Source organism: Pseudonaja textilis, chromosome 14, assembly GCF_049901715.1.
Source record: "Pseudonaja textilis isolate UNSWEBS1 chromosome 14, rPseTex1.2, whole genome shotgun sequence".
Lineage (NCBI taxonomy): Eukaryota > Metazoa > Chordata > Lepidosauria > Squamata > Elapidae > Pseudonaja > Pseudonaja textilis.
In genome coordinates this window covers 11845951-11858075 of record NC_142003.1, presented here as the reverse complement: position 1 = coordinate 11858075, position 12125 = coordinate 11845951, and the positions used below count along the sequence as shown (strand labels likewise).

The following is a 12125-nucleotide window of genomic DNA, read 5'->3' as shown; positions in this document are numbered from 1 at the left end:
CCTGGTGGGATTCGAACTGCCAAATTGCAGGCGGCTGGCAGTCAGCAGAAGGAGCCTGCAGTACTGCACTCTGACCACTGCGGCTCTTGTGATGGGGATTTAGCGCAGCGAGAAGAAAGGAATGACGCTGGGAGCAACGTATCCGGTTTGGTGCCTAGCATTTGTCCGTTTCTTTGTTGATCTTCCTGACCTGGACTGTGGACTTAAGAGCCTGGACTCATGCCTTGACTCTTGAACCTGCTCCTCAGACTTGCCTTTGCCTTGGACCGAGATGATGGACTTTGGAGTGGGTGTGCCTTGCTTTGCTTCTATCTTGCCCTTGCCTTGTGAACTGTTCCAGCTCCATGGATTCATTGTGGGAGTCATCAGGACTGACTTGGGAAGCTCATTGCTGAACTGGAATTCCCTGGGGAAACGTTTAGAGAGCTTGGAAAGCCTCAAGGTACCCCTTGAATCTCCGTGGTGTGTGTGCGTGTGAGTGGGAATAGGACAGTAAGGAAAGCAAGGATCTCAAGATCTGCTTTTAATAAGCAGACAAGAAACCAACATCAAAGGTTGCTTCCTATAACCAGTGACCTAATTGCAGCAATACAAATGTTTCTGTGATGTTCCCCCAACTCATTAAAAAAAAAAAAGAACCACTGGAAGAGTTTTGAAGTTTCTCAATGTTCTTCAAGGGGACAACCTCATGTAGAGCACATTGTGACTAAGGCCTTAGTAATTATGTCAGTCTAGAAAATAATGCCACTGGCACACAAGGCAAGTCCTGGCCACTTTTTCACTGAACAGGAGCTGCAAGTCCAGGAGGACCCTCAGGTTGGACACTGGTTCTGTTTTGTGGCACTGCAACTCCATCAGAACAAGAGATGGCAAATTCTTGGATCCAGAGGCCCTAAAGCCCAAAGCCACTTAGTCTTGCAAGGGATAAACTGAAGCCGATTCTTCCTTCTGTGGCCCCCAAAATCCTCTAAGGCCGTCCACGGTTGGCCAGGAACAGAAACGGCTGGGTATGATCAGCGTATCACTGATGGCTTCTCCCAGAACCTCCGCATAGACGCTGGGTGGGGAGAATGCCCAGCCCCGAGGCATTCCACGGTGCCAGAGCTGGGCTCCATCTCGCTCCTGCATCGCCACCGACCGGAATGGATCCAGAGGAAGGAGGAGAGCCAGGGTAACACCATGCCTCCCTCTCCCAACTGGTCCAGAAGATACCATGGTCCCAAGAAGGAAGGCTCTTCCATAACATCAGGAGCATTGTGGTGGCACAGTGGTGAGAGTGCAGTCCTGCAGGCTGCTTCTGCTGATTGCCGGCTGCCTGCAATTTGGCAGTTTGAATCCCACCAGGCTCCAGGTTGACTCCACCTTCCGTCCTTCCCCGGTGCGTAAAACGAGGACCCAGATTGTTGGGGGGCAAGAGGCTGACTCTGTTAACCGCTTAGAGAGGGCTTTGAAGCACTGTGAAGCAGTATATAAGTTTAAGGGCTATTGCGGCACCTCCCTGGTGCCTTAGCCCCACCCCCACCCCCACCCCCTGCCTCATGCAGTAGTGAGGAACTGTAATGGTCTTCCCTGAGATGTTCCTGGACGGGACAATTCTGAGTGAAGGAGAAGATTGAGCCCAAAGAGGGCCGGGCTTTGTAAGTGAAAACCACCGGTAAAACTGCCCTGTGATCCTATTGGTAGCATTTGAGGAGGGGGGGGCACGGCCTCTAGGGGCCTGTGGATCAGAGCTCGCCCAGCAGCTCCCCCCCCCCCGCAACTCCCTCCAGGACCTCCATCTCAGTCCCTGCTCGCTGGCAGGTGGGGAGGGGGGCAGCCTCTCCTCTTCCCTGTCAAACTCGGTGAAGAAGGGCAGAGATGGCAGCCCACAAGGGCCAGGAAGGAGAACGGAGTCCAAGCCAAGGGAAGGAGAGGGAAACACACGCCAGATGGCGCCACCTTGATTCGGTTTGCTACAGGAGGGGACCGGGGGAGACTCTAACTCTACTTCACAACAAGGAAGGGGCATTATTCCTGTATTCCTCTTAGAGTTTCCTGATGTGCCCTACCTTGGAGGGCTGACAAAATGCAGACCCTTCCTGTTGAAGGGCCAGCCCCCCATCGGGGAGACCATGGGACCCAAACTCCACCCCCAAACGTCACCCCAGCTCCGCTTCCTGGTTCCCCTCTCCGGTTCTTGGCATTCTGGCCAGAGAGCAGCCCCCCACCACCACCACACCCGTTTGCCAAGAAGACAGCCATATCTACAGACCCCTCACATCCCCAGACATAAACTGTTCCAACTCCTATCCTCAGAGCGACACAGGGACAGTTTTTCCCAAACACCATCCCTCTGCGAAACGAATAATTCCCTCAACACTGTCCAACTACTACAAAGTCTGCACTACTATTACTATTAACCTTCTCATTGTTCCTATCACCCATCCCCTCCCACTTGTGACTGTAGGACTGTAACTTTGTCGCTTGTATCCTTCCAATCTATATTGACTGTTTCCCTGTATGATTTGATTGCTGATTGTACCCTACGGCTGTCATTAAGTGTTGTACCTGATGATTCTTGGCTCTTGACGAATGTGCCTTTTCTTTTATGCACACTGAGAGCTTATGCACCAAGACAAATTCCTCGTGCGTCCAATCACACTTGGCCCATAAAGAATTCTATTCTATTCTCCCCGCTGCATCTTTCTACACCCAAAGCAGAAGGAATCCTTCAAGCAGATCCACCTATGAATACAGGTGGCCCTCGGTTTACAACTGGTTGATGAGCAAGCTTTCAAATGGCTACTCACAGCCGGCTTCAGAGTTGTGATTGCTGCACCCTTCCTCTCGGTCGTCTTATTGCCATTTCCGGTGCTTGGCAACTGGCTCACATGGGCCCCTGGTTTTGCAGCGTCTCCTGGTCGCCTGGCTGCAATTTGCAATGGGTTTTTTTTTGCCATTTTCCAGCAGAATGGCAAAAAAACCCATGCTGGATTCACTTAACAACTGTATTATGGCTGCTATGGCTCACTTTATGACTTTGAAAAAATGGCCATAAAACCGAGTCTGGCCATGTGGTGCCTCGATTTATGGACTGCAATGAATTGCAACCCAAATTCCAGGCTCCATGTGGTCATAAGTGAAGGACTGGCTGTACAGCAGAACAGCTTGGAGGGGGCAGGAGAGCAGCTCCCCTTCGTCTGTCTTGGCTCTGCAACGGGAGCAGCCAGCGGGAGACGGGGGGGGGGGGGGGGGGTTGAACTGCACCAAATGGCCCAAAGGATCTTGGAGACTGAGAGGTCCCCCACCCTGAAGACACGTACCCGGTCTGTCCTCAGGGGCAACTGCCACTCCCTTCGTGCCGCTGAGCCTGGCAAGGTGCCACCCAAGGGACCCAGTTGGTCCTGCCAAGGAATCAGCTCCTCTCCCCAGGCTGGCAAAGGCCGATGGAGACCGGCAGGCGCTCCCCATTCCCTCCCCCCCCGGCCCCCCAAGGGTGGAAAGAATGCAGAGCTGGACGCCTGCGAGCCAGGATCCAGCTGCTCTTCCCAGCGCCTGAGGGGATCTTTCCTAATCAAAGCCACTCTGTCGAGCGCCACACAGTTTGGCTCTTAAAGGAAGAGCCCAGGAGAAGCCATGGACGTGTTTCCTTTCCCGCCTGAATGCAGTGCGGGGCGGCGTTCATTGCAAGGCTGGGCGAGGGCGGCCTGTTGCTCCACGATGGACGTGCGGGGTGGAAACCCCCCCCCCCACATCCCTTTTGCGTTTGCCCGGAAGGCCTGCCCCTCTGCCGCACCTCTGCGGGTCAGCAGAGCCTTTCAGGGATGCCAGGGAAGGCAGCTCGACTGGGGCCTCCTCTGGGATGGGCCAGCAGATGTAGAACCGCTTCAGGTAGCAAGGAGGGAGGGAAGACTCAGAGCGGGGAGAAGAGGAGGGGAAATGCCGGCTGCGGGAGGCATAAAGAGGGAGGGAAACGTCACCAGCTGCTCCGCAGAAAGAAAGAGGAAAGGGGGGCGGGGGGGGGGGGGGGCTGAAGGCTGGGGAAACTTGACTCGCAAAGGGCTGGAAGCTAAAAGCAAGAAGAGCCACCCATGGCGGGGAGAGTTCGAATGACTTACAAAGAAGGCAAGAAGATAAAAGAAGACGAAGACTAATCAAAGAGGCACAAGGGACAGGATCAGGAAGGCCAGCCCACCCTGGAGGGGAGAGAGAGCAGAATCCTGCCTTGGGCTAGATGACCTCCAGGGACCCTTCCAGCCCTAGGATTCTATCAGAAGGATGAAACCTTGCTGGCTTGCAAGTCAGTCCTTGGCCTGGATGAGGGAAATGCCAGCTGCTTTACCTCGGCCTCCTCGGGACTTTGGCAATCGCTGTGGGACGAAGACATGGATCCGCCATTCAGCTGTGAGGGATGGAAAAAGGGGGCACTTTTATCACAAGACGCGGAGGGAAAGACCCCCCCCCCTCATTGGTTGGAAAAAGCTGCTTTTGTCTTGCTCGATTAAAAAAGAAAAAAACGGAAAAGGAGAGACTTTGGGCAGATGAAGAGAACGGAAAAACAGGCCATGGCCAGCTGGGGAATTCTGGGAGTTGAAGTCCACAAGTCTTCAAGTTGCTAAGGCTGGAGACCTCTGTTCTAGAGACCTGGTTTGGGCCCCTAACCAAGCCATGGTTTGTGGAACAAACCACAGCAGGCTGGCTTGACCCATCGCACCAGGACACCAGGCGGAGTTGAAAGGCTTGGCTCCGGTGTGCTGACTGTGCAAAGGCAGAGCCAGATGTGCCATATGATGACTCAACGTCATGAGGTGAACTGGAAGATCCTGGGGCCCCTCACAGCCCCCCAAAGCAGCGATGCTGGGATCTCAGCCAAGGGCCATCTGTCAGCCGTGGCCAGAGATGGAAAGCCATCCTGGATCCGTTTCCCTGGATCGCTTTAGGACCACCTGGCCGGGAGGCCAAAATCCCTGGGCCCCTGCAGTGGCAGAAGGGGAGGCCAAACGCCCAAACTTGCTGGCTAGAGAAGATGACCAAGAGGCCCAACACTGAGCTCTGCTTACCTGGGTTTGCGCTGAGCCATTTGTCATAGGTGGAGGAATTCCCCCTGCAGGAAATGCAGAAACAAGGCCGGTGAGGAACCGCTTCCGTCAGACCCCTAATCCCCTGGTTGGCCCTCTGGCCTGGGGAGCCGTTCATTCTGCAGCTTCTGGGGTGGGGGAGGGGACGCAGCCCGTCAGGAGCAGGTTGTGCGGAAGAGCTCCACCCGTGGTTAAGTGAGAGCAGGCCACAGTGGTTGGTGCAGGGATAGAGACCCACTGGGGAACCCCTGGTCAGCTAGGCTGACCCCCAACCAAAACAACCAGCCCAGAAAGAGGCCAGGGGGAACCAGGGGTGGGATTCAAATTTTTCAATAACTGGTTCTGTGGGCATGGCTAGGTGGGTGTGGCTAGGTGGGCGTGGTCATGTGACTGGGTGGGCGTGGCTTCTTTTTTTTTTTTGCAAACCCCCCCCCATATTTTGGGCCCCCTGAGCCTCAGGGAAGCCTCCTAGGGGTGTTTTTGCCCCCAGGAAGTTTCCCTGGAGCCCAGGAAGGCAAAAAATGGGGCGGGGGGGTTTCCATTTTTTGCCTCCTGGGTGAAGCAGTAGGACAGCGAGGGGGATCCCGGCACAGCTGATCATCGGAACAGCTGATCGTTGGGAGGGGGGGAAAGAAACAACTCAAGGAGTGACTGGGCGGGGGAGAACGCAGTCAGTGATGTCGGGCAGGTGGTGATGTTGCGCATGCGCGATAAGGACTGACTGGGCAGAGAGGGGCGGGGCTGGCCAGGGGCACGATTTGCTGGTTCTCCAAACTGCGCAGAATCTATAGAACCAGTCCGACCAGGTAGAATCCACGCGGCTGGGTCCATACAGTCACCGCTCTTGGAATCAACATGGGGGAGTCTTTATTTTGGCTAGTGTGAAATGCAGAAAGGTTCTCTTTCTCCCATTCTGATCCCAACACACACACACACACACACACACACACACACACACACACACACTCTCTCTCTCACACGTGCGTGTGCTGGCACTGGGGACCTGGTTCAAGTAGGTTCCAGCCATTTGCCCTGATCCCAGAAAGGTTTCTCTCCAGGGAAGCTTCTCGCAGGAGCCCAATCCAGGAGGGAAGGAGGGTCGGCATTCGTGCCCTTGCCCCCTGCCAAGGCCAGGCTTAGCATGGCGGCGGCTGCTCAAGCCCAGGTTGGATCAGGGTGGCTGCTTCCTGGAGGGGTGGCCCTCATGTGGCTGGCTTGTTAGCTGTGCCAGGTGGGTTCGAGGGACGGTCTCTACGGAGAACTTGCAGATCTTCCAAGAACATCAGCGCCCATCGGCCAACTCAGACTGGGCAAAGGTCCAGGTTCTGGAATTCAACAACTCCCCAAACTGGAGGGCGCTCAGGTCCACGGGGTGTCCTCCAAAACCTCACCTTCTCACTCTTCTGCTCCCACAAGGGGTCGGGGATCTGAACCCAGCCCAAACCCAACACGCTCTGCTGTGCCACACAGGCGGGAAGGGGGCATGCTGCCTGCTCCAAAGGCACATTGAGTGCCAGGGTGGCATCAGGCCAGTGCCACCAGAAGCAGCCTGCAGAATCAGGAGCTCAAACCTTCTTAGTCTTGCAGGCAGCTCCCCACTCCCCCCTCCTTGTGCTGACAACTCCCCCCCCACCCAGGGCCTGACCAGCTCCTCCTCCACAGTCCCCTGCCCAGGAGGAAGAAGGGCCGTATTGGAGCCCGGCCTGCAGCATTTGGAAAGCAGGTCTGGGCACGAGTGCTTGGTTCTGGCACTTGGCCCCCTCTTGCCAAGAGAACAGGGGGCTCCTTCTACAGGGAGCTAAGAAGGAAGGATCTCCACTCTTGGTCTCTTGGCTGTTCCTGAGCTCAACATCTGACACCAGCCGCTCCCCTCCCCTCCCCCCACCCCCCACTGCAGGAATCTCCAAATTATTCCAAGTTGTTCTTTTGGAGTCTTTCTTTCCACTGAGAGCCAGAAAAGAGGGCAGGCAGCTTCAATAGGAAACAGCTGTGCTAAAAACACAGAGCTCCCCATTCAGCCTGGCGAAGGGAGGGAGGAGGGGGGAGGGCTGGCGGTGGAGTCATGTAGGTTGAGGGAAAGGCATGATCTCCCTCCCCCCAGGCAAGAATAGCAGCTGGAATCCAGTCCTGGGTCTGAGGAGAGCCGGGTCTTGCAAATCCAACCTGCTGAAGGGCAACCAGACCCCCGCCCCCCACCCCGGCAGCCCCAGGAGGAGGGTCAGGGTCAGCTGGGGGACTCCTGGGACACTTAAGTTTTACAGTGTTGCTGCCATGCCCACACTCACAATGGGAAGGGGGACAGTTTTGTTCTTCTGGTTGGGCAGCAGGGGCATCTGCCCAAGAGGGGGGTCAAAAAACTCAAGATGGCAGCTGCAATCGTACAAGGTTCCATTCCTTTTTTAAATGTCTGTCTCATGGTGTTCAGCCGGTTCCGAGCAGCTCTGGAGAACCAGTAGCGGAAATTTTGAGTAGTTTGGAGAACCAGCAAATGCCACCCCCTGACTGGTCCCGCCAATCCCATCTCTTCTCTGCCTCCCATTGAGTCCCAGCTGATTGGCTGGCTCTTCTTTGGTTGGCCTGCACAGGAGAAGGGAGCTGGAAAGCAGGTCAGTGGGGTGGGGGGGAGGGGGATTTTGCAGTGTCCTTCCCTGCCACGCCCACCAAGCCCCGCCCACAGAACTTGTAGTAAAAAATGTTGAATCCCACCTCTCTCCCCAGGCAGATGCCCCCATTCTTGGGTAGGTTGCCTATTCTAGTCTAAGAGAATCAGCCACAGATGCTTTCAAAATCTGTTTACTTCCCTGGCATCTGCCAAGGGGCTTGGGGGAAAATTTGGTTCCAGTTCTGTCCATGGAAGGTTTCTGGCTCTCCGTGGCTGCCCTTCCGCCAGCTTCTAATTGTGACATTCTGGATTTTCTTCAACCACTTTACAACAGCTTTTCTGCTCAAAAGTGGGGCAGGGCGGGTTGAATTTACTTCTAAGCAGTTTATAGGCCCCTCTTTGGGCACATTTATCAGCTGCACTTCTGGAAACGACAGGGCCTTTTAGAGCAGGGCCGTCAATGTTGCCGCCCCTGGGCTGGATGCGTCACATGCTGGCCACGCCCACGCCCGGTTTAGCAAAGGGGAGGGAAAGTCTAGATACGCCACGTGACACCACGAATTTGACACCCCTGTTTTAGAGAATACAAGTGCTTTTCAAAAGCAACTTTAAGACGTGTGGACTTCAACTCCCAGAAATCATTTCTGGCTGAGAATTCTGGGAGCTGAAATCCACCCATCTTAAAATAGCCAAGTTTTCAAAGCATTGGTTTCACCCCTGCAATTTCATTTCTCACTTCTTCGGGGCCTTAGAAATAGATTTGGCAGTTGAGATTAACCAGGGTTAGCCTACAAGAAAGCAGAGGTGCCTTTCTCACAAGCAGGCCCCGGAATCCCTCACCTCGAATGTGTTCTTCAGCAGGAGTGACGCCCAGTTTCTTGAAATGTTCATCTGTGGCAGGGTCCACTACCAGCAACCTCGTTTCATTTTCCTTGGACTTGATGTGGGCCACCACTTCAGCATGCTTCATGCCTTCCACGTTGATCCCATTGACCTGCAGGGCAGCCAAACCAAAAAGGAAGACGCTGGTAAGAAATGCACATCAGGGCACCGAGGGCTTTGCGCCGGGCCCTCAATCCGTGCAGAAGCGAAACAGGGCAGCCACACCAGAGAAGGTAGAGAGAGCTTCCATCAGGTACCCTGACGGGACTTTCTCTGCCTAAAGCAGCAGGTTCTCAGAGCATGCAGTGATGGAACACTAAGGGACCATTCTCCGAGGCTCACCAAGCTGTGATTACATAATGTGCCCTAATACACACAGGGTCTCAGGGAGGAGATCGTGGGGCCACTGAAGGAGCAGTGGTAAGCCACTTGTGGTCCTAAAGAACCAGTTGCCCATCTCAGTGGTTACAAGCCTTGTTCACACAACTAGCTATTCAAAAACCAATCCTGTCATGCAATAGGAATAGGAATAGCAGGGAACATTATTCACGTCTCAATGATCTTCTTGCGAAATGATCTGCCCACACAGCTCTCAACCACAGCAAGAAGCAGGAAACAGCTCCCAGCTTTAGTTTTCAGTGGCAAAAAATATATACATAATGTCTCTGTGTGTATACGTCACACACATACAGTATATGCACATTATTTGATGCAGGCCAAAGGATCAGAGCAGCTCTGTTATGTTCAGAGGACTATAAATGAGGATGAAGGATGAATATTTGCCCATTCACCGGGCAGGGTAATAACCCCTCCAAGTGGAAAGCAAGTGATCGGTTAATCCCTTGCTGTGCTGCTCTTTCCTTTCCTGCGTGCAGGGAGGCCTTTCAGAGAAAATGTAAGTTTCAGGAGGGATAAACTACAATGGGAAATTAGTCACCGAGCATTTCAGCCCACATGTGGGAACTGGGCACGTTTATTCTGGAGATCTGGAGGCTGTGAAGTTGGGAAGGCTCTGAATCGGGGCCCGATGTGACCTTCGGCTGCTTATCTGGCTGTTCTTTTCTTCCTCTCTGAAGCAAATGATAAGCCAGGCAAGTCTTGCTTTATTTAGGATTTGTTGCCAATAAAAGCCCCGTTTTGGGTTGTTCAGAGGGAGAAACCAGAGGCACCTCTGTGCCAGAGGGAGCCCTATTCAGGAGCCAGAGGCTGGACGGAGGCGCTGCTTAAGCCCCGGGAAGGCAGAGAGCATTGGGAAGGGACTGCGATGGGAGCGGGGCAGGCGGAGAAGCAGAACGAGGCTGGCGAGGCTCTGGTGTTCTAGCCGCTCTCAACCAGGCAGAGGTCGGCTCATCCCATGGGGGGGGGGCAGGGGGGTGCCCCTGATCTGGGAACCTCACAGGGCTGACATGATGCATATTATCCAAAACGGCAAATGCAGAATAACTCGTCATAAGCGACACGCTGTGAGGAGGGAAGATCTGTCCAATGAAGCCAAGCAGTTCCTGCTGTCTCCCTCCCCGAGCGAGTCTGCACCTGTTGAATGCCCACCTCCCCCACTTTGGGAGGAGATGGGCACAGGGGTCCTGGAGTGGCAAATCCCCCAGATTCATTACTTGGGGTGCTGATTCCAGCAAGACTTCATTCTTCTGGCCAGCCCACCCTCCGGTCAGCCTCCATTTCCAGCCCACCCTCAGTGGCCGCTCCGGCTCCCTCGCTCCCCTTTAAGTAATCAGTGGGGAAGGGGGGGCAGGACCCCTGCAGGTGCCCACAGAGCTCCCCAGACGTAGCCCTGGAGACGCTGCCAGCCCTTCTCCCCCCGCTCCCTAGTGTCCCTGCAGTGTTTCAACAGGTGGCCTGGCGGGGACTGAGGGAGGCTGAGGGGAGCTCGAAGGGGACAAAAGAGCAAAGAGGAGAAAGCCCCCCCCTCCCCTCTTGCCCCCTCCCTCCCCCGCACCAGCCAAGTGGAGGAGGAGCAGCCTGGGCGCCTGGATCGGGTGGCGACTCCACAGGTCACCCTTTATGCGCCTGGGAAATGCGCCTGGCATGCTGAATTAATTATCAGAGGCCGACAGAAGGCCAGGCAGCCGCTCAGAGACCAGGAAACGGCCCGGAAGAGCCTCTTTGGGGTGCCCCCCAAGGACCGCCCCAGAGAAGGGCGCAAATGGAAGAGGGCCTCTGCAGCTCAGGATTGGATTGGGGGTTCCTGGTGCTCTCTGAGCTTCTGGTTCCCTTCCAGGCGTTTCCTTACCTGACCCGGTTCTATAGTTCTCCCCCCGCCCCAGAGCCACCTGAACTCAGCCACATTTGCAGCCCCCCCTCCCTGGCCAGGAGACCCGAGTGTGGCTGAACGCAGCACTTAAAGCCACTCTATTAACAACCCTTCAAAGTGACTCTGACACTGAAGAAAGGGACTTAGGGCCGTTTTTCACACTTGCGGCCACTGCAGCATCCCCACGGCCATGGGACCGAGGTCCCGGTGCTTGGCAAAGGCGGGCACTTATGACGGTTGCAGCCTCCCGGGGTCACCCGATCCCCATTTGCAACTTTCCCAACCAGCTTCTGACAAACAGTCAACGGGGGTGGGGGGGGAGCCAGACTGGCTTAACAAACGCATGGCTCCCTTAACAACCTCACTGACTGGCGTAATAACTGTGGTAATAAGGGCCATAAAATGAGGCATAGGTCATATCACCACTGCCTTCCTCAGCAGTGGAAATTTGGGGTTGCTTCCATTGTGGTCATAAGTAGAGGACTCCCTATAACTTCTGGTTTTCAGCAAAGGATGGATTTGCTTAGCAGCCATGGCGCTCATTTTATATCACCCAGTTCGCTTATTGACTGCTGCAGAAAAGGTCCTAAAATCGCATCCGCCGAGTGATTGTTTCTTTTTATACCACTGTCACGACCTCCGGCCGTCATGGCTCAGGCTCCGTTGCCATCTCAGGTCGAGGATGACCTGTACCTGACTGCATAACGAAACATCTACAAGCGAGCCAGGCAGCTCTGAGAGCGCCCAGGACACCCAGGGAAGGTGGCCCCAGCCCAGGCTCTCCTCTTCTGCACTAGTCCTGCTCGGGCTTCTCTCTCGGAGACGGGGTTGAAGGGCCGGCCAGGCTCGACCGAACCCTTGGGAATGGAGATGTCAACTCGTAAAACATTCCTAGGCCTCTTTTCAAATTGCCATAAACAAGGGGGGGTCTGAAGGAGCAGTACGGCAGTTTAAAACCAGAAGTGCATTCCACACTTATCTTACAAAGATTGTAGCTAGGCTACCAGATCTTCTGCCTGCGGAAAATCCAGGGGGGGGCGGGGGGAAACAGGGTCACACATATGCCAGAATTGGCTTCATTTAGGTTAATGCCGACATGTTGCTCCTAAAAAATCTTTTGAAACTTGGCCTGGGGCTCATGATTTAATTAGGGCAATCTCCAGAACTCTGACAGGAGGCTTGAGGGCGTTCCCTCTGCCTCTTTTTTAACTTTTGAACACCCTCATTTTAACCTTGTCCTTCATGCTGTGTTTGCTTTTGTTTTTTAATTACCCGTTTTATACCACTGTATGTTTTTTATCATAAACTGCCCACT

General features: G+C 54.6%; 1 protein-coding gene across 2 annotated transcripts in view; it reads right to left on the bottom strand.

The window, feature by feature from the left end:
- The window catches only part of NHERF2 (NHERF family PDZ scaffold protein 2), an 80825-nt gene that overhangs the window by 5960 nt on the left and 62740 nt on the right, over positions 1-12125 (bottom strand). The window contains exons 4-6 of one of the 2 annotated variants that reach the window (XM_026704029.2): positions 8500-8653; positions 5040-5083; positions 4322-4381 (exon numbers count right to left, since the gene is read on the bottom strand). In XM_026704029.2, the coding sequence (XP_026559814.1) occupies positions 4322-4381; positions 5040-5083; positions 8500-8653 (258 nt within the window). The remainder of the gene's footprint in view (positions 1-4321; positions 4382-5039; positions 5084-8499; positions 8654-12125) is intronic. The other variant, XM_087912568.1, reaches the window with a different exon arrangement.